This window comes from Macrosteles quadrilineatus, unplaced genomic scaffold (assembly GCF_028750875.1).
Source record: "Macrosteles quadrilineatus isolate MER2022 unplaced genomic scaffold, UCM_ALF_1.0 Scaffold_2__2_contigs__length_208266976, whole genome shotgun sequence".
In the NCBI taxonomy this organism is placed as follows: Eukaryota; Metazoa; Arthropoda; class Insecta; order Hemiptera; family Cicadellidae; genus Macrosteles; species Macrosteles quadrilineatus.
Window position 1 is genome coordinate 55,656,853 of NW_026542595.1, and position 27,088 is coordinate 55,683,940.

At 33.8% G+C, this 27,088-nt stretch overlaps 2 protein-coding genes across 2 annotated transcripts; both read right to left on the bottom strand.

The window, feature by feature from the left end:
- Positions 1-2,645: 2,645 nt before the first annotated feature.
- LOC128984222 (uncharacterized) lies at positions 2,646-5,177 on the bottom strand. Its single transcript, XM_054403522.1, has 2 exons — positions 3,833-5,177; positions 2,646-2,980 (listed from the first exon to the last, which is right to left on the bottom strand). The coding sequence occupies exons 1-2, from the start codon at positions 5,175-5,177 to the stop codon at positions 2,646-2,648; spliced, it is 1,680 nt and encodes a 559-aa protein (XP_054259497.1).
- A 10-nt stretch (positions 5,178-5,187) lies between these two features.
- LOC128984223 (uncharacterized) lies at positions 5,188-7,146 on the bottom strand. The gene has a single exon (XM_054403523.1). The coding sequence runs from the start codon at positions 7,144-7,146 to the stop codon at positions 5,188-5,190; it is 1,959 nt and encodes a 652-aa protein (XP_054259498.1).
- Between the last annotated feature and the right edge of the window lie 19,942 nt (positions 7,147-27,088).

The window sequence follows — 27,088 nt, forward strand, 5'->3', positions numbered from 1 at the left end:
GGCTTAAATTATAGGGAGATTAAATAAAAAAAAAAAAATAATAACACTTTAAACATATATTTACACTTATACTTATTTAAACAAGATGGTAAATATACATAAAAGGTGGTAATGGTGATCGATTTCGATTGGACACTCCAATAATCATCAGACCTAATAGGCGAATGACATTTTATATATATTTACCTTTTATAAATATATGTTTGATTGTTATTAGACTTGTTTTTATTTACTCTCCATAAAATAGCACGTATTAAGCTGATTAAGATGTAATGTAAAGTAATACGCCTATGGTGTAAGGAAATCGCTGGTGTTATTTTGTGCTGAAAACATATTTTTACCAACCAGTACAATTACAAATAAAATATTTAAAACAAAAAGGTTAAATATGTATAACAAATTAAGCCTATCTGAGTTATTTCTTTGATGAGAAAGGATATTTCATATGGTCATAATTTTAACTGTCCTGTTTTGATGAAGGAGAAAACGTTGAAAATGCGTAAAAGTTCAACATGTAATCGAACTTTATGATTAAATTGAACATTTCTAATGATATTAAACATCGAAACGAATCAACGATAACAATTTACCGAACGAAAATTCTGGATAAATTAAATAATAACTGGGGACCAATAATCATGATGAAATCCACGGAATTTATTAAGAGCATATTGTGTCTGAAATAATTAAATTAGTAGCAGAGAAATATGATATAGGTATGTAATAAAAACGAACTAAGTAAATAAAATAATGTAACAAATGTTTATTTCAACGCAGGATGTAAATTTTTGTTTAAACAAGTAGAGCATAAAGAATTTTTGCTTTCCTAGATACGAATAAATAACACGTTTATTCAACAAAACTATCGAATTGAAGTGCATTAATCATATCTCAATGTTTACAGTTCATTGTATCCTATTCAAAGTAGTCAATATGCAAATAATATCATAAATATTTCACAATAAATTTTCATGTCGAAAGTGGATGATATAATAATGTTTATACCTAATAGTATATTTGTGTACATACATTTCGCAAAAATAAATAGTATATTTTTTTTTAGATATTTTAAAGAGTAATGCAATAGTTTAATCACACTCATAAATACGAAACTTTAAAATGTTGCGTATGCCAAAATCATATAATGTTCTAGCCCATGCTCTGAATATACATATTTAAATCGGTAAACAACTGAGAACATAAAGATTCAGATAGCATTACAGTTTATAACAAAAAATGATACTATATTTTTAAATCCAAGAAAACAATATAGTACGGTTTAGCTAATAAAATTCCATCTAGAATAATCTTAACAAAAGAAATTAGGCCAACATTTTTTGTAATTTTTTATAATTGGTTTATATTATTTTAGTAAAATTTATTTCATTTCTTGTATGTGGAACATAACTAAACGAATACAAGTGAAACTGCAAGAATGAACAAATCTATTACATATACGTATTCAAAGTGTTCATTTACAAGTAATACTGTGGTTTTAATTCAATTTTCAATTAATTACCTAGTACAACGAATCATTCTGTACAGTCTTTAACGGAAAGCCGTACGGCGGTTTGAACAACAAAATTAATGCTGGTGCTACCGTTACCTTGTCGGATGTCTTGAAGGTGGATGATGTCCGTCTCGTCCAAGGTAGTGGGTAGTCCAGGGGATGGAAGCGGTGTAGACAGCAGCGGTGTAGACCAAGGGTGCGGGGGCAACAACAAGGGAAATGACTAGCACTGGTGAAGTTAAAAATGACTGGTATATTGAAAAAAAAAAAAAAAACTTAAAACTGACAGAAATGAAGTTAATTGAAAGTTAATGAGATTGAGAGAGTCTATGTAAAATTATGTAGGTAGGTACGGACGTCTGCCCATGACGCCGTCGGCAATGCTAGTGAGGAGCGTTTCCAGTAGTCGGAGTGGGGACGATTCGCCGTAGATAACGTTGGGCAAGGTTAGGGTAGCACCAATCTAGGGTCTTTAAATAAGTACCAAACATTCCCCCCACCCAAAAAAGCATTTTTTGAGAAAATATTAAAGAACATTAAAGAAACTGTAAATCTTTAAAACAAAAACCTTGGATAATAACCGTCATCATGAAACAAACCTGTTACCTAACTATAAAGATAATACAAAATGTTGATAATATGTACAAAGAGACAAAGGTAACACAATCTAAACCATAGGGAGATGAACTAACTTATTTACAGGGCGTGTTACAATACCTACAGGGGTTTTGACTTTAACAACTCTTACAACTTGGTCGGATCCTGGCATAACCTTAATTATCCTACCTAGGGGCCAAGTCAAAGGGTCAGTATTTTTAGAGTACATTAAAACTAAGTCTCCTTCCTTAAGGTTGAGGGTTTTCTCAGTCCATTTGGGGCGTTGGATAAGAGTATGGAGATAATCTCTTCTCCAGCTCTTCCAGAAGTGCTGAGAGGCACGAGAAACTAGCTGACAGCGTGAGAGTAGGTTTAAGGGTTCTTCCGAGATGTCTTCTTCCGGTCGTGATAGCAGGAGGTCTCCTGTGAGGAAGTGGCCAGGAGACAAGTAATTAAAGTCGTCATCAGGTGACGATGAGAGTGCGCAAAGCAGCCTGGAGTTCAGTACAGGTTCAACACGGCACAGGAATGTGGTGAATTATTCAGCAGTGAAATTATGGTTTTGCAGTATCCTTTTAAGATGGTGTTTGGTCGACTTCACTGCAGCCTCCCAGAGGCCTCCGAAGTTTGGGGCATATGGCGGGTTAAAGTTCCAAATTATTTCTCGTTGAGCCAAATGTTCTGAGATCTGTGAGGTGGAGTTCTTCAGGAGAGAGTAGATTTCTTGTAGTTGGCGTGCAGCACCGACGAAGTTGCGACCTTGATCAGAGTAAATGTTTCGGCAGATTCCTCTCCGAGCGATAAATCTGTCTATAGCGGCTAAACAAGATTCAGTAGAGAGTGAATGCACTAACTCAAGATGGACAGCTTTGACTGCCATACACACAAACACAGCAATGTAGCACTTTGATAGTTTTGCATTTCGTCTTGTGCTTTCTTTAACGAGAAAAGGGCCAGCAAAATCTAATCCGACATTAATAAAGGATCGGGTCTATTGAAATCGTGAGATTGGAAGATCTGCCATAAGAGGTTGCGTGGGTTTAGCTTTCATTTTGTAGCAAGTGATACATCGAAATAATCGTTTTCTTATAAGATTTCTTGCACCAATAATCCAGAAGCGTCTTTGAATCAATGCTTGTACTAGTTTTGGACCACCATGTAGAGAATACAAGTGATAGTAATCACATAAAAGGTTTGCCAAATGACACTGAGAGGGTATCAATACAGGGTGTTTTGATGATTCCGGCAACGGAGCTAATTTCAATCTACCCCCCACCATGAGGGTGTCCGAGGATAGAAATGGAGAAAGTTTTCTTAGTGATGAAGAACAAGGCTTGGATAGTTTTAGAGCTTTTATTTCTTCAGAATAGTGCCGTGTTTGTACTAATTTTATACAACATTCCAGAGCGGCATCTCGTTCAGAAACTGATAACGAGCCATAGCGTTTATTACATTGATCAGATCGTGAGTTATGGATAAATCTCAGTACACAGCCCATGGTGTTTTGAAGATTAATGAGTGATGAAAACCTATTCATCCATTGATAAAGATCGTTTTGGGGAACAGCATTAGTTGTCAAGGTGTTCTTCGTGGGAGTTTGTTGATGCTCAATAACATCCGAAGAAAAGTTTGAAGGCGGTAGAGTCCAAGATGAGATATCATTGTGGATAAAAGAGGGTCCATGCCACCAAAGAGGGTGACTCAACAGACTATTCGGCAATAAACCTCTAGTGCCACAGTCAGAAGGGTTTTCATCTCCTGATATATGACGCCAAACATCAACAGGGGTGATTTCTGTGATTTTACAGACACGGTTTGAGACAAAGGTTTCTAGGAGGTGTGGTGGTGTATTTAACCAACCAAGGACATTCATGGAGTCTGTGAATAGGAAGATGTCTGATATTTGAAGTTTATTAATAAGCGGTTGGTTCGCTTTTACTAACTGAGAGAGGAAAAGAGCGGCACACAATTCTAAACGAGGGATCGTAAGTGTTTTCAGAGGAGCGACTTTAGTTTTGGATTGCAGGAGGTTGCACTCTACACTCTTATCTTCACATTCAATACGTAGATACAAGGAGGCGCACATGCCTATTTTGGAATCATCAGAGAAACCAATCAGCTGAGCGGTTAAGTAGTTACTGAGAATGTAGCGAGGTATTTTGAACTGTGTCATAAGGGGTAGTTCTTTGATGAATTTATCCCAAACATTTTGGAGATATTGAGGGAGAGGGTCGTCCCAGTTGAGCTTTTCAATCCAAATCTGTTGAAGTAGATATTTTAAGGTGAAAATAATTGGACTAATAAAGCCGTTTACATCGTAAACTCGAGCAACTTGAGACAATACATTGCGTTTGGTTGGCGTACTGTTGACAGGTGAAATAGAGTAGCGGAAACAGTCAGTAGTCGGGTCCCATTCAAGTCCTAGTACTTTAATCGAGTGTGTAGATCCTAACGGATGGGGTGTTTCTCGACGGTCGGCGGGGATTGTGGTGAGGACGGAGCTACTTGAACTTGACCATTTATGAAGTTCGAAACCACCTGATGAGCATAGTTGGGTGATTTCTTTGTAAAGCTTAAGAGCCGAAGTCTCGGTTGGAGCGCCAAAAACAAGATCGTCAATATAACAAGAGGAGCTTAGAATATCAGCCGCATTTGGGTACTTAGCGCCTTCATCAAGCACTAGTTGCTTCAAAGTTCGTTGTGCAATATAAGGACTGCACGAGAGACCAAAGGTTAGTCTTTGTAATTCCCATTCCTGTACAGGGCCCGTGAGGTCAGAGCGCCAAAACAAATTTTGATATTTACAATCAGCCGGTGTTATACGAATAGCTCGATACATTTGTTTGAAGTCACAAGTCATAGCAATCTGGTGCAATCTGAAGTTTGTGATAATAGTTCCAATATCAGCTTGAAGCTTAGGTCCAGTTAACAGTGATTTATTAAGAGACTGATTTGTGTCACTTAATTCAGAAGCGTTGAACACAACACGAAGCGGGGAGGATGTAGAAGATTCTTTAACGACACCGTGATGAGTAAGAATGTATGGAGAGGGCGCAGGGGCCAAACACATATGACCTAGGTCAACATAGTTCTGCATATGAGTCATGTATTGAAAACGAATATCTGGTTTCTTGTGAAATCTTGTCTCTTGTTGGAGATACTTGCGGAGAGCTATTTTTCAAAGTGGAGCCTAAGTCAGGTTTAACGTCTTTAAAGGGTAAAGAGGCCACGTAACGTCCGGTATTATCCCTCTGGATGGTGGACTGATAGTGGTCTTCACATGCCTGATCAGAGGGACTTAAGGGTTTTGGTAAATTTATTTCTTCCATTTCCCAGAACTTTTCTAAGAGCCTATCAGTGCTTTGAGATGAAACAAACAAAGAATTTAGTTCGTGTTGTTGCATGGGCTGTTTGGGAACATCACCCATAAGGATCCATCCAAAGATTGTGCTGAGGGCGCTTGGTTTGCCTTTAATAAGCGCGAAACCATCCGAAAGAATGTCTGTGAAAGCCTGTGCTCCGAACAAAATATCAACCTTGGCAGGGCGGTGAAAATCAGGGTCAGCCAGTTGTATAGAATTGAAACGATTTATCAATGATTCGGGAATAGGTGCAGCCGGAAGTACAGAAGAGATTTGAGGAATTATTACTGCGTCAATCTGAATGTTATCGTCTCTGTTATAGCGGGAAGCAACGTTACAAGTGACAAGTCCTTTTGCGGTTAAATCAGATTGTTGGCCAATTCCGGAAATGTTAACATTACATTTTCTGATTGGTAAACGTAATGTCTGGGCTAGAGATTGAGTAACAAAATTAATCTGACTACCTCCATCAATAACAGCCCGGCAAACTTGCCAGTGGCCTAGAGCATCTTGAACCAACACTTGAGCGGTACCTAGCAGGGTAGAATTACTCATTGAGTTATGCTGAAACTGACAGGATAACGTTTGAGCAGGCGGTGTAGTGTTAACCGAAGTAGTAGGCACGGGGTTGACGGTGGTTGAGGGCGATGAATGCGCAGCGGAGGTTTGAGGTAGGTCAGGATTCACATTTGGCTTAGACAGCGGTGCGGTGACTCGGCTTGGTTCATGGAGTAGAGAGTGGTGTCTGTTACTTCTGCAAACCCGACAGCTCGACTTAGAAGTGCACATGGAAATGAGGTGGGAACCGAGACATGCGAAGCAACGATTGAATGAACGTACTGTAGAATAACGTTTGTGCGGGGCCAAAGCGAGGAATTGATCACATCGGTACAGTTGGTGTTCACCTTTACACATAGGACAACTGATAGCGGGACGATAAGATGACTGGGTTGCTGTGCGGTCAGACTGAGTTGTACTGCGATGAGTTGAGTGAGATGAGAACAATGTTTTGCGAGTATGAGGGATCTGTGACTTGGGCAAAACTAAAGTAGATTTGTGAGATTCTTTAGTGAGTTCATAGACACAGCACTGAGCACGAAGAAATTCCATAAGGTCTTCTAAGGTGGGAAATTGCTTAGATTTAAGTTCTAACTCAAATGCTTTCCTGGTACTATTGTCTAAATTACGTAGCGCTAACTGTAGCAACATAAAATCTGACAAATCGTCTACTTTTAGGCTTTTCAACGCTTGGACATTAATATGAAACACATCAAGAACTTGTCTTAAACTACTTAGACTAGGGGTCTTTACAGGTTGCTGATCTAGTATTTTATTGAGATAAAAACAAGCCAAGATACGGGGATTGGTGTAGCGTTCAACCAAAGAGTCATAAGCTAACTTATAATTGTCTGGATCGAATGGTATGCCTTCAACAATAGACAAAGCGGGGCCTTCTAGTAAGCTCTTTAAATAACTAAACTTCTCCATTGGGGCCAAAGAAGTATTGTGAATCAAGTTATCATACAAAGCTTTAAACGAGTTAAATTGTTCCAACTGTCCACCAAACTTACTTATATATATCTGGGGTAGTTTAGGTTTAGGCTGAACTGCGGGTGATGGTTCAACATTGACATTTGAAGGTGGATCAGAGGCAACAATCTTGTTGTAGGCAGCCATATATTTATAGTACATGTCATCAAACTGTTTAAAAGGCGCGCTAGTACCCTAACGCTAACATCAGTTATTTCAAGATTGAGGTTATCCATTTCTTCGGAAAGAGATTCAAATGATGAGTACGCATTAGACAAATTAGAATACCTAGCAATAAAACTATCTTTCTGTTGTGGCAATTCTTTTACAAGATCGTAACATAATTGTAACTTATAAAAATACCTTTCTCTTTTCTTAACACACTTTTCAAGACTCTTAGCAGCCATTGTGAAATGTATAATATTTATTTCTTTAACAAAAATAAAATAAAATAAAAATTACAACTATTATAAATGCAGTATTAATAGACAAGTATTAAGTGGACATATCAATCATATCATTGTGAAAGTGAGTACAAGGAAATAAATTCTGTAAAATAAAATATAGAGGTAGAATATTTCCAGTTAGATCAGCTGACTGATAAAGCGAATATTCCATGCGGTTACGTCATAGCTTAGTTATTTTTGGAATGGATACAATACAATGCAGAATATTGTGGTGCGTTAGTTGACCTTGGGACATAAAAACTGGATAACGGTCAATTTATCAGCGCATAGCTACAAGCCAAAACTTTTCAAAACTATTCCTGCCTGTCTGTTCACTGTACAAGGTTATTGAACTCAAACTAAACAACAATTTATAACTACATATAAAATTATTGCAAGGTTTGTTTCATGAGGAGAGAAATTATCTGAGAATAAGTTGAGATGTTTACGTGGACTGTATTTGCGGTTATTAAATTAAGGTGCATAGTACGAAATCATATCCGCGGGAAGAAGGGCCAAATTGTGTACGGTCTTTAACGGAAAGCCGTACGGCGGTTTGAACAACAAAATTAATGCTGGTGCTACCGTTACCTTGTCGGATGTCTTGAAGGTGGATGATGTCCGTCTCGTCCAAGGTAGTGGGTAGTCCAGGGGATGGAAGCGGTGTAGACAGCAGCGGTGTAGACCAAGGGTGCGGGGGCAACAACAAGGGAAATGACTAGCACTGGTGAAGTTAAAAATGACTGGTATATTGAAAAAAAAAAAACTTAAAACTGACAGAAAGGAAGTTAATTGAAAGTTAATGAGATTGAGAGAGTCTATGTAAAATTATGTAGGTAGGTACGGACGTCTGCCCATGACGCCGTCGGCAATGCTAGTGAGGAGCGTTTCCAGTAGTCGGAGTGGGGACGATTCGCCGTAGATAACGTTGGGCAAGGTTAGGGTAGCACCAATCTAGGGTCTTTAAATAAGTACCAAACAAATTCATATTGACGATGGGCACATTCACTGACTGCATCCCAGTTATGTTGTGTAGTTCTGCGAATATAACCTCTGTAATGCAGTGAGCGCGCCGAGAAGTTAGTCGCTTGCCTGTTACACTTAGCAAGTTACTAACACTGAGTAAAGCTATTTGGCTACACTTCAATAACTACAAGTGAAGTCGCTGCATGTAATGTAATAATGCAGTGAAACTCAAGGAAACGCGATAATAGTCTTATAAACAACGATTTAAAATAATAACTGACTCTTAATCTCATATTCAATATTTTCATGAATAAACATGCAGGTATAAACTGTAAGTATTATTCCTATTACAATTTGATTACGACATATTGAAAGGAGTACGACACTGCGATGAAATCCTAGAGTTTAGAGTGAGACTAACCATGGTATGGGAGTTTTTTTTTAAGAGAGCGAACGTTGTCAAAGTTTACATGAATCTACGTATTGGTTAAATCAAATCAACAGCGATTTCTTACACAAAGTCTTTTAGACTACTCTTTATATTCAAACAGAACTATTGAAAACTATTTTTCAGACAAAATACGAAAGTCGAATCTAAACTTTGCCCAATAATCTTGATATATTATACACATTTTTTTTAATATGCTTGGTTGATACGCTTATACTTTCAAATAATAGATATAATAACAAATAATATATCACATTATTACATTATATAATAACAAATAATAGATTTTGGTAACAATGTTCTCCAATATGGATCCAAGAGACTATAATAATTAACAAGGCCTATTATTATTATGATTTCCTAATTTATGACTTTTAATTTGTATCCATATCTATGTCGTTTAAGGGGCTAGAGTTCAGCTTAAGATAGTCTATTGATAGTGTTTATTATAAGTGTCTAAATATAAAACTGACATTTAGTTATTAAACCATAAAACAAAAAAAAATCATATCAGATATTGCTGGGTTAGGAAATAACGTCATAATGCATAGTAATATAGTTTTAGTAATTTATTTAGGAAGTTGGTATTGGTTAGTTGTGCAATCAAACACAAAACAAACTTTAACTTTCTGTTTAAATTTTGTTCTTTTTCATTTTTGGTACAAACTGTACACAGTTATATAGATAAAACATACCCCCTTAGTAAATTTCTCATCCTTTAGCTGAATACGATGTTGTTGTTAATTCTATCCGTAGCACTGTAGAGGTAGTGTTTTATTTACTATTAGTATCTTGTTATTTTAGTAATTTAAAACCTCGTTTAACCAAATAAAATTATCTAATCATCAACAATAACCCGTTTTGTTTGTTTTGTTGTGAACTGATGTTCTTGAAATGATTATTTGATAGAAAAAATGTAGATTAAATTAAAAACACTGTGATGTGAACAAAAGAATGTGTATTATTATTGAAAACTGTTTACAAAAATTAATAATGATTAATAACATGTGTTAATAACAAAAGTACAAGAGAAAAATGTGTATACAGACCAAGGGATAAAATTAAATGCTTTTAACACGTTTCCTAGTTATATAACTAAACACTAAAGCACAAACCATTAAATTAACCCTAAAATAATAGAAGCAAAATTTTGTCAACACTAGGAATCATTAACAATGGACATGAACTAGATACGAAAAACGAGCTTTAAAATGTACAATGGGATGAGAAGTCTACTTGTGTTGGTTAGTATATAGTTATATTACTACTTTGCTTATACAAATTATTACAAAAGAATAAAGGTTCCACCTCGATAATCTGTCTTCACCCCCCTAAAGTTAGTGTACATTGCTACATCAACATGGGGTCAATTTATTTTCTGGGTAATTGACAAAGAGGCAAAATATAACGTTTCATGACAAAACAAACAGGAATAGTCACATTCATCAAATTGTGTTGGTGTACATTATGTTTTAGGAAATAAATATCCTATACAGCAACACATTAGTGGAATATCCAACATAAAATTTTCTTTTATTATTTAACTAATAGTTTTACTAACCAAAAAATGCGCAAAAATAGGTCAATCAATGGTTCATTGTAACCAAAAACCATTTCTCACCAACAAATAAAGTAAGTTTTTATTGAATTATGTCCACGTTGCATTCAGTAAGAGTAAAATACGCTCTAAATAACCGGGTAATTTATCAGCTAGTCTAATGGAAAGTAAGACCTTTTACTTCTTTCCACTCAGGCAGATTTATTTTCCACGTTTTAGACAAACTAAGTGTCTATGAATATAATAGACCTTACTGGATAATGTATCGGTATTTTTACCAACAAGTAGTTATCAGTACTGAAGCACATTGTAACAGTGATATACATGAATGTTTAGGACCTAATTTGAGGATATATCAGTGTTTGTTGCATACCAATGGCTATCACTTACTGGAGCACACTTGTACTGTGATGATCATAAATGTGAGGGTCCTGACTGGATTATACATGAGCGAGTATTACCTAATAGTGGCTATCACTCAATGAAACTAGTTGGATATATTGTAAGATATTTTCATTTTAATAATTTTAAGGTGAGATATTTGTTTAGTACCGTATTAGTGGGTACTTACAGCAACAATACTCCTTGTCATGGATGATGACTTATACTGTAGTCATCTCCGTATAAAACTCTTTAAAAAAATATGTTAAATAACCAACTGTATGTAAAATATTTAATAGTTAAGCTATGTTTTGCGAGTAATACAGTTTTTAGTCCATTTTTATGAAATTTGGTTTGAAGGTGTAAGGTGTAGGACTTTTCTCAGGATCGAACCGGCAACCTTTTGATTACTAGGCGAGCACTATAATCACTTAGCTACCCTACCAGTCGCGAACCAGCATGATCGGTCCATGGGAACATAGTTTTACGGGGGTTTTAGGTGGTAAAAATTGGGTTTTCTCATTTTTGACCCTCAAAAGACAACATATCCCAATTTGTATCTAGACCATTTTAAAGAGCTTAAAAAACAAATAATTTAATATACCAAAGTGTTTTTGTACGGTTTGGTGGGTAACGGAGGAAATTTAAAAAAAATTAGAATTTAAAACCCCCATGTTATTTTTATATAAAATATTGTAGTTTGCTTGTTTTTAGAAATATTTTGATAAAACTTGGCAAATTTATAGCATTAATTTATATTTTAGTGTTTCCTATTAAAAAGCTAAGGAAATATATTATAAACTTTGTTATCTAAAATACAAAGAACTTCCAACTGAAAGGAGCTCGGCATTCTCATTATTATGACTTGAACGTGTCTTTCACTTCATAAAGCATTTTCTTAGCTCAAAGAATTAGAAGAGTTCTCCTGGAAATAATATAATCTCTTTATCACTGTGGTTCATTACTCTTATCTACAAGCTGTGTCGATATGTAACAACTACTATTTTCCATTGTGAAATCACACAGTACCAATTGAAAATTTCCAGATTTGTTCTCTAATTTTCTAATTTTAGGCTCATTACTTGTAAATTTAACAGAACTACGTTTTGGGTCAATTTGTTTTTGCTGACAAATATATTAATGGTTGCATGGAGAGGCGTATCTACGGTTCCAATAATGTCTCAAATATTTTTATAAGATAGTACATTTATTTCAATATTTGTTTTACAATTGTGTTATTCCGATTATTATGCAAAAAAACACAAAGTGGCCAGCTATCATTAATTCAGAAAAATTTTAGTGATAAATCCAGGTACAAATGTTTATTAATTTAATATATGACAAGACATTCTTATTTAGTTTATAAAAATTACTTTACTAACCAACCACCGTAGTTAATTAATAAATTTTATTTTCAATGGGAATAGCGTTAAAGTTAAACGTACAGCATATCACAATAACATAGTAACAGCACCATTTTATTACTCACATTTACAAGAGTTTTACAATAATGAGGAAAATTTCGAAAAATGTGACTAACAAAACTAAACCGACTAATAATTCAATCATATCTTTAAACCATACCAAGCAAAACAATTATTGATACATTAATCATTACAATGATGTGCTTACAAGTAGGATAAACGTACGTGGTACTGAAATTGATTTCGATATCCAGGATTACTATCAACATACTGCTGATAGTCGTCTAACTGATAGATACCATTACATTACACTTACTTATGACTGGATTTAAGATACATAATATTTCACAAGTGGAAGGCACAGTGTCGGGTTCTAGCGGGTTATTAATAACCATATTTAAGCCCTAAATAACAGAATTTATAAATTTTTCCCAGTTACAATAAGTTGAGCTGCCTAGAGTTGCAGTTAATTCCAGTAAAAGTGTACGCTTTATGTCGAGTGGTGCAGAAGATCCTAAATTCTCAACCACAGTAAAGGGTTTCAATATCCTGTGTGTAATGAAAGTGTCGAACATAAGTGCTCTGAATAACGGGTCTAATAAACAGGGAACGCGAAATACATTTCATAAATGGTTATATGCTTTTTCTTGTTAAAGTTAAATATTAAGTTCAATGGTTCAAGGCATGTAGCGTATTATTATTTACTAACTAAATACAACTGTTAATATACATATCTTTAAGAACGTGGGGATAATTTGTACAAATGCTTTCAATTAAAACTGGGATTTCTTAACTACAATACGTTTACTAAATGATTAATTCATGATTATATTTACACACAATGCACTAATAAAGAATCTAGCCCGTTCTATAGGTTTGCATGAATTCTAGTTTCGCTTACTATTTCAATATCTTAATAAATCATCAAATGTGGAGATACACCTGCAAAAGCCATTCAAACTAGTAAACGTAAAATAAGGACTTTAAAAGAGACATTTTGTCTTGTTTTGAACATAAAAAGCATATATTTATTTTTATTGCCCGTCGTGAAATACTAGGGCTCTAGCATCTAAAAGTATGTAGCATATTTTAAATCGGTGAAAGAATATAATATAATCTTTCATTAGAAAAAGGGTAGTTTACTGCTGTAAATGTATGATAATGTACATGATACCAGCCCACTTACAGTATAAAGTGAACCGTATTAGTAGTAAACCTGTTAATCGTACCTAGTGTAATCATTGATCATTTTCCATGTTGCGTGTACTCTACCATAACTGTGAGGTATAGATAGAGATGTACCAATTACAGTAGGTCTTGCTAATACTGCTGTATCATGGATGGCACGGCTTGTCGACCAATACATTGACTAAGATCCACACCGCTCTACCTGGAATATCCCCAAAGAACATCTATCTTGTTTCCAGCTATAAAGTAACGTTTAAAATGTAAATGGCATTTCATTATTCCTAATTCCTCAGCGATAGATTTGGAACCCCATTAAAATGCGCTAGCTACTTACAAACTTTCTTAACTATAATTGATAGCATTATTTGTTTGCATCGTATTTTATTTTATTGCAAGTTATTAAGTTGTTATGATCCCAAAATAATTTCACTAACAAGACGGAATTCTTCTCAATATTAAAAAAAGAATGATAGTTATAAAGTAAGCCGGATCAATTGGATTTTTAACATTTTGCAATAACAGTGTGGCTTTTTTTTATATACAAGTTAAGTCTTCACCTTTAATAGTTTTAAGCTTCGGGTGTGACCAATTAACCCTAGCTAAGATTGGGTACTTTATAATACCTCAGTGTAAAACATGTAGGAAACTTTAGGATTTTAATATTTGCATATTCAACCTGTAATTCTCCGCAAATTTCAGACGGGAAGAAAAATTTGGGATTTATGTTTTTTTGTTAAAACTTACATATGATACAGGCTTAGATACAACAGGATTTGACTATTTAAAAATAAAACATTTTAATTGTACTAGCGAAATGTGTGTGTAGTGAAATGTTTATTTTACAATAACATCACAAAATTGAAAGATTAACCATAATAATTGTGAAAAAATTTAAGCAAAACAGTAGTGAGCAATATATAACAGTTAAATGCCCAAAATAGCCCTCCTTCTCCAAAGTCATAACCGTTTAAAGCTTCTTCGATATTTACAACACACAACTGACAGTCACGTTTGACGTCGATACACGAATAGCGTGTAACAGACCACTGCTTGTGTTTGTTTCTTTAACAATTCATAACTGAACTGTCCCGGTTGAATGTTCGTTTTAATAATACATGTATCAGTGCAATCAATATACCTATGCATAATTTTCACGATAGTACAAACGAAACACGAAGCTTACTCAAGAGCATGTACAAGCATTAAAAAAGGCTAGTTCTAGATTGTATTTTATTTTATATGTTATGAAACATGTCTTTGACGTAATAATATTGACTGGTCCGTAAATGAGCTTTCTAACATACTATACTTCTTCTTGAGAGGTTTAGAAGACAAAAGGGCATTTTAGGTTCCCAATAAGCTTGAATCCATAGAATCAGAAAAAATGGTAGTACGTTTTTTGTTTGTTTCTAAATTTTAAAAATGGAAGGAATCACATTGAAATAATAAATCTGCTCAAGAAGTACTACAGTATATATATTTGTTTGTTATACTGGGTGGCGCATAAAGAACGCATGGATTTGAGTTGAGTGGTGAGAGCAATAAGAGCGTCCGTGGAGGGACAGGGCCTGGTTGTTTTGTAGGTTAGGGCATCCAGTTTTAGTAGCAATGGTGCAATCGACCTGGCGCATCGCGTTTTTGCTGTAGAACGTTTATTCAAAAATAATGAATCTTATATAACAGTTCAATGGTTCAAAACAAAACCCGATCGCAACACAATACTTTGTTGGGTAGCTTCTTTTCGCACAACTGAATCAGCTATGAAGCAGAAGTGGTTAGGTCGTCCTTGCACGGCACGAACTCCACAAAATGTCGACAGAGTAAGGACGTCTGTTATTCAAAGCCCTCGCCGCTACACTAGGCGATGCGCTCCAACTGTGTGCTTGTCTTGACGCTCGTTGCAGGGCAACCTGAAAGATGAGTTAAAATTTCATCCTTACAAAATTATGATCGTACAGAAGATTTATGAACGTGATTACGAACAATGAAAACTGTTTTGAGAGAATGGTTGATGTTCTTGCTACTGATGGCGTTTTGTTTATGATGTTAATGATGGAGCGCAGTTTCATTTGGATAGTTATGTTAATAAGCAGGACTGGCGCTATTTGGCAGCAGAAGACTCAAAAAAATTGCATAAAAAACCACTACACGATTTGAAACTTAACGTTTGGTGTAACTTTCGAAAGTGGGAATTCTTGGGCCTTACCGTACTTTTTGAGGACTCGCGGAACATACTTTGTGCAGAAAAGCCGTTGAACAGTTTAAACAGATTTAATTACTTTTGAATAAATGTTCTACCGCAAAAATGTGATGTACCACGGACCACTGCACCATTGCTACTAAAACTGGACACCCTAACCTACAAAACAACCAGGTCCAGTCCCTCCACTACGCTCCTATTGCTCTCACCACTCAACTCAAATCCATGCGTTCCTTATGCGCCACCCAGTATATTAATCATGTGTAATAGATTGTATGATTGCTATGTTAGATGTTTCAAAGGCATTTGATTTTATTGGTCACGCACATTTAAAAAGATGTCTCCAATCAACAGAAATGCCTTCAATATTAAAAAACTTGTTAATAAATTTAATACAAGATAACTATACAAGAATTAGAATTAAAAATACTAAATCTGAAAAAATTTTATTGAAAAGAGGTGTTTTTCAAGGGTCCCCCCTTTCTCCAATCTTTTTTAATCTAGCTATAAATGATATCTTAAATACTATTTCAGAAAAAGAAGTATCTAACAAATTTGGATATAACATTAATTCTAATTTAGACAATATTAGCATCGCTGCCTTTGTAGATGACATAGTGTTATTCTCTAACACAGAAAAATCAATGTCTAAATTGATTAGGACAACAAAAGAACTACTTTCTCAAATTGACCTTGATATTAATATAAATAAATCAAAAATAATTAATATTAAGAAAGGTAAACTTGTTGAAGAGGACATCTACATTGAAAATGAACAAAATGTTATTAAATTCAATACTCTAAAACTTGGGGAAAAAAATTAAATATCTTGGTGTAAATTTTGTGTGAAGTTATACAAAACTTTCAAAAAGATCTAGAAAGATTAGTTGGAACTAATGTTTTAGGTCCAAATCAGAAATTGAATATCATAAATCAGTACCTCTGGCCTAGACTAACATATATTTTGCAAGTAACACCAAACGAATTAATAAGTATTACATTTCTTGAGGACATCGATAAAATTATTAGAAGTGCAGTAAAAGAAATTCTCACTCTACCAAGTGACACACCCAATTCTTTCTTATATTCCCCTAAAAGGTTCAAAGGTCCGGGAATAATTCGAGCAAAATGGGAAAGTTCTATACAGCATATAAATATGTGTGTAATTCTAAAAAACTTACAAAATAGCCATGTAAACGAGCTAATGAACATCCCCCAAAGAATTACCACGTCACTTCAAAAACTTCAAATAGAAATTGATGATATTTTTACACATGATTTTGAATTTAAAGAGAAAAAAAGAATTGGTTTAAATTTGAGATCAAAATTACAGTTGAAAGAATTTGAACTTTGGTCTAAATTACCATGTAAAGGTAGAGGAATAGAATTATTCAAAGAAGTGCCTAGTAGCAACACATGGATTTATTTAAAAAATGGCCTTACTACAGGAGAATGGATCACTTCATTAAAAATGATATCTGGTGTTGTACCAGTACGCAGCGTACCAGGGCGAAGCCAGGATGAAACCCTTTGCAGACATTGCAAGGAGCCTGAAACCCTTCCGCATGTCCTTGGCTCTTGTCCCTTTGGTGCCTTACTGCGTAATGCAAGACACCATGCTGTAAGAGCAATGATCGCAGAAGAACTACGAAAAAAAGGCTGGCAAGTAGTAGAAGAAATACATTGCACTGAAGATGGTGGATCGAACAGAAGATTGGACATTTTAATTTATGATACAAAATCTAAAAGTAGAATTGTAATTGATCCAACAATAAGGTTCGAAACATCATCAAACCAACCCCTAGAAGTAGATGAAGAAAAGAGGAAAATTTATAGTAAATGTGAAACTTATTTAAGAAACAAATATAATCTAAATTCAATATCAGTAATTGGCATAATGATTGGTGCAAGAGGGACTATTACAAAAATTTTTGACGAATTTAAAAAAAAAATATAATCTTCCATCAAAATTAAAAAATGAAATAGTCATAAAAGTGCTAAAAGAATCATGTAAAATCATTCAAAATCATTTATATGGACAACGTTATTAATCTATGTTACATGTTATTTATATCGTAAATTTAAGTTTTTTTTTACTGTGTCTAATAGGCAAAGTTTATTAATAAACTCAGTTTTCAAAATAAAAAAATAAACATGTCAGTAGACTGATGGGTTGTTGCACGATAGGACCAGTCAGTTGGTATTAAATATATATATAATATATACATAAAACAAAAAGTATATACTGAATATTGGTAAGTTCTCTTTAGATAACCGAGTTCGTTACTTCCGTCAAAAGAAACGTAATGACCTAAAGGTCTGCTGAACCGGTATTTGAGGTGAGTGGCTTCATGCTATATAATAAGTCAATCGAAATATATTTTGCAGTATGGTGAGTGCATTTATTAGGAGAGTTTTAAGGAACTATGTCACATTCAGGTGATGGAGCTTTATTACTTACAAATTTGAAATATTTAAGTATCTGTTAGTAGGGCCATTATTTTTCAGACTGATCGTTCTTTGCTGGGAATAAAAAGTACAGTCTCTGGCTCACGTATTCTATTCTTTCAATTTTTTCAATTACGTGGAAACAGCTATTTAGATGCGTAAATTGCGTTTTGAGGCCTACTTGACGTTAAGACACTTTAATTATCTGTACAAAAGTATGTAAATGTTTTGAGTCCGAAATTCTAAAATACCGGGTGTCCAAAACCACCCGTACACCCCTTTCAAAACGATGGAAACCTTTTCTTACAAACAAAAAATAATATAGAATTAGCTAAATTGGGCACGGTCTACCAAATGGTGATAATTTCAAATCCAAAATCACACAGGAAGTGGCTTTTTCAGACCGGAAGTTGACTTTTTTAAATGTAAACTACCAATTTTGATTACAGAATCGGATTCTACGTTGAAAAATACTTAACTTTTGTCTAAAACATTTTTTGAAAAAACTTGTTTTCTACCTCTAATCCCCCATTAAAGTCAATAACTTTTGGTCATTCATCTGTCAAAATTACTCGAAACAATAATAGAGAAAAACAAATAACAAAGATTACATAAAGACATATGATGAATAGAATCAGCTGTGTTATTTTAAACACCTTAGCAATTAAGTAACAGCTGGTTCACACATTGGTAGGTTTATTTTTTTTTATAATTTATTTTTACATTTGACCCCTTAAATGTAAAAACAAATGATTTATTTTTAAAATTAAATATAATTAAGCAATGTGTAGACCAGCTGTTACTCAATTGCTAAGGTGTTTACAATGAACAGCTGATTATATTCATCATATGTCTATATGTAATCTTTGTTATTTGTTTTTCTCTATTATTGTTTCGAGTAACTTTGACAGATGAATTACCAAAAATTATTGATTTTAATGGGGGACTAGAGGTAGAAAAAAAGTTTTCTTCAAAAAATGTTTTAGCCAAAAGTTAAGTATTTTTCAACGTAGAATCCGATTCTGTAATCAAAATTGGTAGTTTACGTTTAAAAAAGTCAACTTCCGGTCTGAAAAAGCCACTTCCGGTGTGATTTTGGATTTGAAATTATCACCATTTGGTAGACCGTGCCCAATATAGCTAGTTCTCTATTATTTTTTGTTTATAAGAAATGGTTTCCATCGTTTTGAAAGGGGTGTACGGGTGGTTTTGGACACCCGGTATATGGTCAGTTAAGTTTATTTATTACATTTTCCTGGCAAAAAGATACTGTTGCAGTTTAAATTACTATAATCCCATAAAATATTTTTTTATTAATTAATATAAGGAACTTTGGGTCCACTCCACGAATCACATTGAATGAATCTTATGAACTTATCAGGCGGGATTACAAACTCACTTTACGATTTGGAAAATACAGTATTAACATTAATTTTACCAACCATGGTGTATTAAAATAATGTTGACCTAGCATGGAAAAAACTAGAATACATACTTATCCTTCAAAAACAAATATAAAAAATGTAAAAATGCTGTAGTGTAATTTTGAAAGAAACCATTCTGAAAGATACTTGTACCCACAACAATAAGACTTATTTGACTTGATACAATTTAAATAATAAACCTTGTAAGTATTATGTGGTATTGGTTATTTTTACTTAACAGTGTAGCTTAGAGTTAGCAAGAAAGAGGTTTAGTGTAAAAGTTAAAAAAAGTTACAATTACTACCTGGTCCAAAATTTTAAACCAGAAGAATCAAATGCGTTCTTTTAAAAATCTGAAGCAAGTAACTGAAGACAATATTGACTTGAATCCTCCCGGATTATGATAATACAGTGAGGATATAGGCGATAATCATATGCATGATGTGACCGGACGGATGAGCGGAGGCCGTTGTCGACTATGAGGTGATAACAGTGACATGGATAACACACTGGCCTCGCTTATCACTTTATTATCACAATACCCCCGCCGCAGCAAACCTGCCGTCTAAGCGAATTTCCATTTGGCTGAATTGATTTTCAATCGATCTATTTAAATAACATTAGGTTTAACGAGTACCTAGGTTTGCTCCTACAAGGAAACTAATAAAGTGTGTGTTTTAAGTAAAATAATTATTGATTAGTAGAAAATGAATATATTTGCCAAGTTTGATCAAAAGATATCCATAAACAAGCAAACTACAACATTTTACAATATTCTCCATAAGAATAACATGGGAATTTTAAATTTACAATTTTTTTAGTTTTTTCCGTAACCAATAACCGTACAAAAACACTTTGATATACTGAATTGTTTGTTTTTTTAAGCTCTTTAAGAAGGTTTAGAGAAAAATTGGGAAATTTTGTGTTTTGAGGGTCAAAAGTGAGAAAAACCAATTTTTACCCCATAAAACCCCCCATAAAACCCTGTTCCCATGGTCCGATCATGCTGGATCGCGAACTCATTCAAGTTTATCCCGCCTTACACCTTCAAACCAAATTTCATCAAAATCGGATAAAAATTACTCAAGTTATCGTGTTCACGGACACATATATATATAAATATATATATATATATATATCTATATATATATATATATATATATATATATATATATACATATATAAAAATTTGAACGAATGGTGTTTTTGGCCTCTGGGGACATCAAAATGAAAAAGTAAACCGGTCCCGGGCCTAAGTCTTACCATGAGACCTACGGTAATAGCTACTTCCCTATAGGGAAATTCGCTAAAACGGCATCATAAACACAAATGTGATGTGCTTAACACATAATATTTTGTTTCTGATTATTTATTTTGTATCGCGTCTTATTACTTAGGGTTATTATTTACCCGTCTTTTTACCAGCCTGAAAGAATAATTTTCCTAATACATGTTTGTTTATGCTGGGTTTTATTAGCATGACTATGATTCAGATGTGTTAGGAAATTCTAAAGCTTATATAACAAACGATTACGGCTCATAATTAAGATTATAGTGGGAAACAATAAAATTGTTTCAGAAGATTGAACATAATCAATAATCAAAAGTTGTTTTACATTTTTATGCAACACAAATCCATGCATTCAAGTTGCTAGCATAGAGGAATCTTAGCAAAGTTTCAAACGTAAAGTCATGTCGTGTTCGGCAAGTTTCTTGAAGGAAACAAGTTTTAACAATGATGGCGAGCCCAAGCTGGAATAAGCAAACTGTCACGGTCAATTCTTGCTCTGCTTCACACAGAATCTGCGCAATGGCAATAAACTTTGTTTGAACAGTGTCAAAGTTGCAGCTTTGTTGCATACAATATCTCATATGCTTTATTTAAAGATAGTCAAGAAATAATATATTTTTGTAAAAAATGAATGTTTTTATATAATGAAAGTAACATCAAACAACCAAAGTAAACAACACCAAATAATTGAATAGTACATATTACCAAAGGTGGTTGATTTTGTAATTGTTTAGGTTTTATGTAAATTGTTTGTACTGATTTTACCAATGAGTTTACCATAACACATTGATATTTTTAAGGACATTTAAATTATTTATTTAGATCTAGATTCTACTTGGTCCCTATTTGTAATTTATTAGTCGTTTACAGTAAATATTAGTCTGTATTGTATCCAATTGTGAATAAAAAACCTTTCAAGAACATTCCTCTTTGTACAAATATAAAATAAATAAATATGTTTTTAGATACACCCGTGCTGGTCGTTTGTATATCTTCTTACAGCATTATAAAAAAAAGGTAAAGATTTGTTGTGCTCCATAATATATTACACAATAATATAACTACAGCGTACAGCGTACTTAGGTCTTTTTTTTGTTATATTTTTTTTAAATTTGAAATATGTTTTGCAAACGCTATTATCATAATTTGTCCTTTATCACTTGACTTATGATTTTTTTTTATTACAGAATATTTTCAAATACTAAGCTATTTTAGAACACGACGTACTCTAACAAACAGTGTACCAAAGTTGATGTTTGACTCAAGTACTTATTTTTTTTTATTAGAGAAATTATTTACTTTGATTCTTTTTAAGAACCCATGGTTCTAAGGTTCGAAGCAGTTAACCCCATTTGATTTCTTCATTGACCAAATACATCTCAGAAAACCTTCGGTTAGGCAAGATCATTATAAAATGTTTACAATTATTTTATTTCATTTCATACTGCCTCAACTTACATCACTAACTTGTTTACGTACGTAATCTAAAAGGACGAAATAAAAATAGAAAACCATATTAGGAGGATAATCCTGGAGCCCCACTTTTAAAGATTAAAAGACAACTAACTGTGGACCGAGTAATCTGAAAATTAAATTTTATAGCGGCCTAGGAAAATAATGGAACTGTTCCCTCAGGGGCCATACAAAGCCATTTGCTTAATACAGTTTCAAAATCTCATTCCGGTATCAGAACTATGTGAGTACAGTTATATTATTTTAAAATTCGTGATAAGCAACAGAACTATCGAGGTTTATTTACTAACAGACAGATTGCAGATTGCTTATACACATTAGTTTACATTGATTGCCTTTCACAAATTCTTTTCGACAACATAATGCAATCATTTAAAACATAGTAATTGGAAACCAATGCTATGGGGGATAATCTTTCATTTAAATCCTTTATAAATAATATTATTGAAAACCATCAGTTGGCATTTAAATCTCACTACTGCTCATTCCTCATTCAACCATTGCCTGGCAAATACTGTTTTGAAAATTAATCGTTTCTTCTGTTTGCTATGAAAACATTACAGTATTTGCGCTGTTATTTTAAGAAAAACTGTCCTATTTCATCTAAAAGATTATACATTTTCATGTGAAAAGTGCTTGGGATACCATTATTATTAGTATTTGTAGTATTTGTTATCATGATGCAGTAACTTTGATTTGTCAAAGATTAATGGCATTAGCTATGCTTTGTTGGTATTTGTCACTCGCTGATTTAATCTACGATTGCAATAACACGCAACACCCGATGACAGACGAATAAATATCAACTGATTTATTTTTAACAAACGTCGATATCTCATGTCACACAAACGCCAATCATATAACAATCGAAGGTGGACAACACAAAATATAGTATTTGAGAATATGTTTGAGATACGTCTCGCTTTTATTTAATGCTTTGTGGTTATACTCATAAATCTTTACACTCTCAACCATCAATGTTTCAGATTCATCGTATATCTACTTTAATAAAATGAATCCTCAGAATTTCTTACTTTCTCTTCACTCGAAGCCTTTTACATCATTGTATGACGATGTTAAATAGGACTAATAAAAACATATGCATTATGATTTAACACAGCGTAACTTTCCTAACCTAACTAAAATGGTTTTTACACAGGCAATTACTGGTTTTTGATACTGATCATCTGAAATACCTCGTGATAGTGTTTACGGATATCGTTAGAGTGGAATGTTCACTATTAATAAAGCCTTGAAGCAAAAGTCGCTCTATAAATAAGGGTACTTGCTGAGAATCTTAGTATTACAAAATGAGTTTTTAGGTCCAAACGCAAAGTTAATTATTCAATTTATAAAGAATTAATCGGTTCATTAACCATACCTTCAGCTCTGATCCTGTAACAGTATTCTACACTTGGCTTTCACTTGTTATGTTTTTCAATATCCTGTATACAGTGGATTGCGTTAATTAGGATTCAGGGGTGGGTGAGGGAAATGATCGGTATAGCCCCAAGAGTCACACAAAAAGAGCTCGTAATATTTAGTTAATCCATTGGCATATAATTGCTGAGATGATTGTACAAAAAACAAATTGCTTATTCCCTATATATGGGAAATTCGATAAAACCAACCCAACAAAATTACATGAGTATCACGTTGGAAATGAATGAGAAAAGTGGCAACGCTTTTGGTCGGGCTGTGAGTAGGTTCTTAAGATCTGAATAGTAGTGAACCTTAGTAAAAAACTAACAAATAACTAAAAACGATAACCAAAGAGAAATTGCATCATGGTTTTAGATATATACTTTGATAATGTTCCTTTGGACTACTCGTGCTATCTAATATCTGAAGCTCGTTTTCAAGTATTCTATAACGCCTCGTGTTCGTTACATAAGACATAAAACAAAGAACATCATACAACGAACACATGCTAAGAAAATCATGCAATAGAGAGGACCATTTTACTCTCTATTGCCTAATTTTTACTGTATTTGCTTTACTGATTGATTATAATACCAGAGAACAAAATAATAGTTAACAAATATAGCTTATGTAGAGAGATATGAAGGGTAATAGATTATGGTATTTACAGGATGTTTTTTTAAAAACTTGCATCTTTATTTATGTAAAAACCGCAATAGATAGAAATATGCAGTTTGCGGGAATCATCGATTGACGTAGGGGGCCCATTTTTTTTTAATTCAACGTTACATTCACATTCCCCCCCTTTCCCCCAACTTAATTTTTTTAAATGGCAAGGTACCCCTTGTGACATATCAAATAAAAGAGCATAAAAAAAGAAAATGTTTGATGAAAAAAAATTGAAAATCGGTTCATAAATTTGCGAGATATATCCCTCCCCCTCCCCGGAATTTATTTTTTTTAATCGCAAGGTGCCCCTTGTGACATATCAAATGAAAGAGCATGAAAAAAGAAAATTTTTGGTGAAATTTATTTTTCATTTGATATGTCACAAGGGGGGGTACCTTTATATTAAAAAAAAGTTATGGGTAGGTGAAAAGGGGGGGGATTATCTCACAAATTCATGAGCCGATTTTAAATATTTTTTGCACCAAACATTTTCTTTTTTCATGCTCTTTCATTTGATATGTCACAAGGGGTACCTTGCTATTAAAAAAAATAAGTTCCGGGTGGTGAGGGGGGAATATCTCACAAGTTTATGAACCGATTTTCAATTTTTTTTCATCAAACATTTTCTTTTTTCATGCTCTTTCATTTCAAGTGTCACAAGGGGTACCTTGCTATTTAAAAAAAAATAAGTTGTGGGCAGGGGGGAAAGGGGGGGAATGTGAATGTAACATTTAATTCAAAAAAATTGTGCCCCCTACGTCAATAGATGATTCCTGCCAACTGCATATTTCTATCTATTGCGGTTGTTACATAAATAAAGATTCAAGTTTTTAAAAAAACACCCTGTATATATATGTGTCCGTTAGCGCGATAACTCGAGCAAAAATGATCCGATTTTGATGAAATTTGGTACAAACGTGTAAACCTACTATTATTCGAACGAGTTTGCGAACCAGCATGATCGGACCATGGGAACGGGGGTTTATGGGGGGTTTTATGGGGTAAAAATGGGTTTTTCCCATTTTTGACCCAAAAAACATCAAATTTTGCAATTTCTTTCTAAACTATTTTGTAGAGCTTAAAAAAACAAATAATTTAGTATATTGAAGCGTTATAGTGCGCCTAATGGTTACGGAGAAAATTCCAAAAAAGTTGTAAATTTAAAATTCCCATGTTATACTTAAGGAGAATAAGTAAACTGTTGTAGTTTGCTTGTTTATTAATATATTTTGCCCAAATTTGGAAAATGTTTTTATTTCTTACTAACAATTAACAATTTACATAAAAAAACACTTTTACCCTCCCTGTTGCAGCAAACCTATGTGTGTATGTGTTAAACTGATTCTATTTAAATAGGGATAAATATGATATTTTTAAGTAGACATTTCAGTGTAAATCCAATCAGTCAAATGGAAATTCGCTTAGTCTGCAGGTTTGCTGCGGCGGGGTTATTTCATAATTGCAGTTTCTTTAGTCAAATTCCATAACTTTCAAATCTAGTGATGTAGGTAAGGCAGCTTAAGCAATTAAAATTCATTAAAAATTACTATTTTTACGCCTTCTATTACATTGTTTCAGGACAAGAGGTATGGCGACTAAGGACAATCAAGTCGGATTTTTGCTAGAGTTATGCCAAAAGCATGGATATGCATTCCCTCTATACAAAGAGGTAGATGTTTCTGGGCCTGACCATGAAAAGTCTTTTACTGTCAAATGTATATTTCAAAATTTTGAGGCAATCGGAAAGGCTTGAACTAAGAAAGAAGCAAAGTCCAATGCAGCGAAAAACATGATCTTAGTTTCTGATCAATTTTTAGCTGAGACTGTGACTAGAAAGGAGAACAGAAAGCTACATTCGCCAGAAAATACATCATATTTCTATATAATATTTCTATTCTATTTAATATAATAATATTTCTATCTATTGCGGTTTTTACATAAATAAAGATGCAAGTTAAAAAAAAAACGCCCTGTATTACATTTTAGGCGATACAAAATATATGCTTAATACATTTTAGAAGATTATCAATATAAGGGTTTTTTATCCACAGTAAATAAGTAGAGACGTTTATATTTTCAAAGCTGTATGACTTAAGTCTATAAATTTACTAATGCCTTCATGCAAAGTGTAGGTTTAAGTAAATTAGTCGCTAAAGTAAGTTTTGTAAATTACGTGACGTCAAATGTTTTATTACATCATTATCAGGAGTAAGGATCAACTAATTGGTTCTTCTTCTCTTTAAGTTGGTAGTTTTGTTTAGGTGAGTCGGTGGCTCAGTTGGTGGTGTCGCGGACTTCGGGCCCAAGGCAGTAGTGTCGTGGGTTCGGATCCTGGTCACTGCCACAAACTTTAATCAATACAGTTCACCTTTGTACTGTACCGGCTCACCCCTTGCTCTGCTGGATACGTTCCACGCACAGATCTGTTGTAGTCTATAAGGACGGGCAAATGCAAGGTTAAAAGAGGCCGCCAACCTCAATAAAAAAAATTAATATTAGTTTCACAAACTTATTTTACATATTGTAATAACAAATAAGTAATATGAAGCGCGTGAATTACCTGTAGAACCATGATACAGTTGTATTGTAATGTTCTCTGCACCTATTTAATAAATTCTTGAATTACCTTAAGGACTGTAGAGGAAGACATTTTAGAACCATGTATGAAAAGTATCTTCAAGTGTATGTGAAATAACCACCAAACTATCATTAGTAGCCAGAGCGAAAACATTCCAACGGTAACATAAATAC

Bases quoted from the DNA above. Each gene is read 5' to 3' on its own strand.
- LOC128984222 (XM_054403522.1), bottom strand. From the start codon at position 5,177: ATGTGTTTGGCCCCTGCGCCCTCTCCATACATTCTTACTCATCACGGT. The intron at 2,981-3,832 runs GTTTATTGCCGA...TGTGTATGGCAG, and splicing joins TTCTGACTGTGGCACTAGAG to TCAAAGCTGTCCATCTTGAG.
- LOC128984223 (XM_054403523.1), bottom strand. From the start codon at position 7,146: ATGGCTGCCTACAACAAGATTGTTGCCTCTGATCCACCTTCAAATGTC.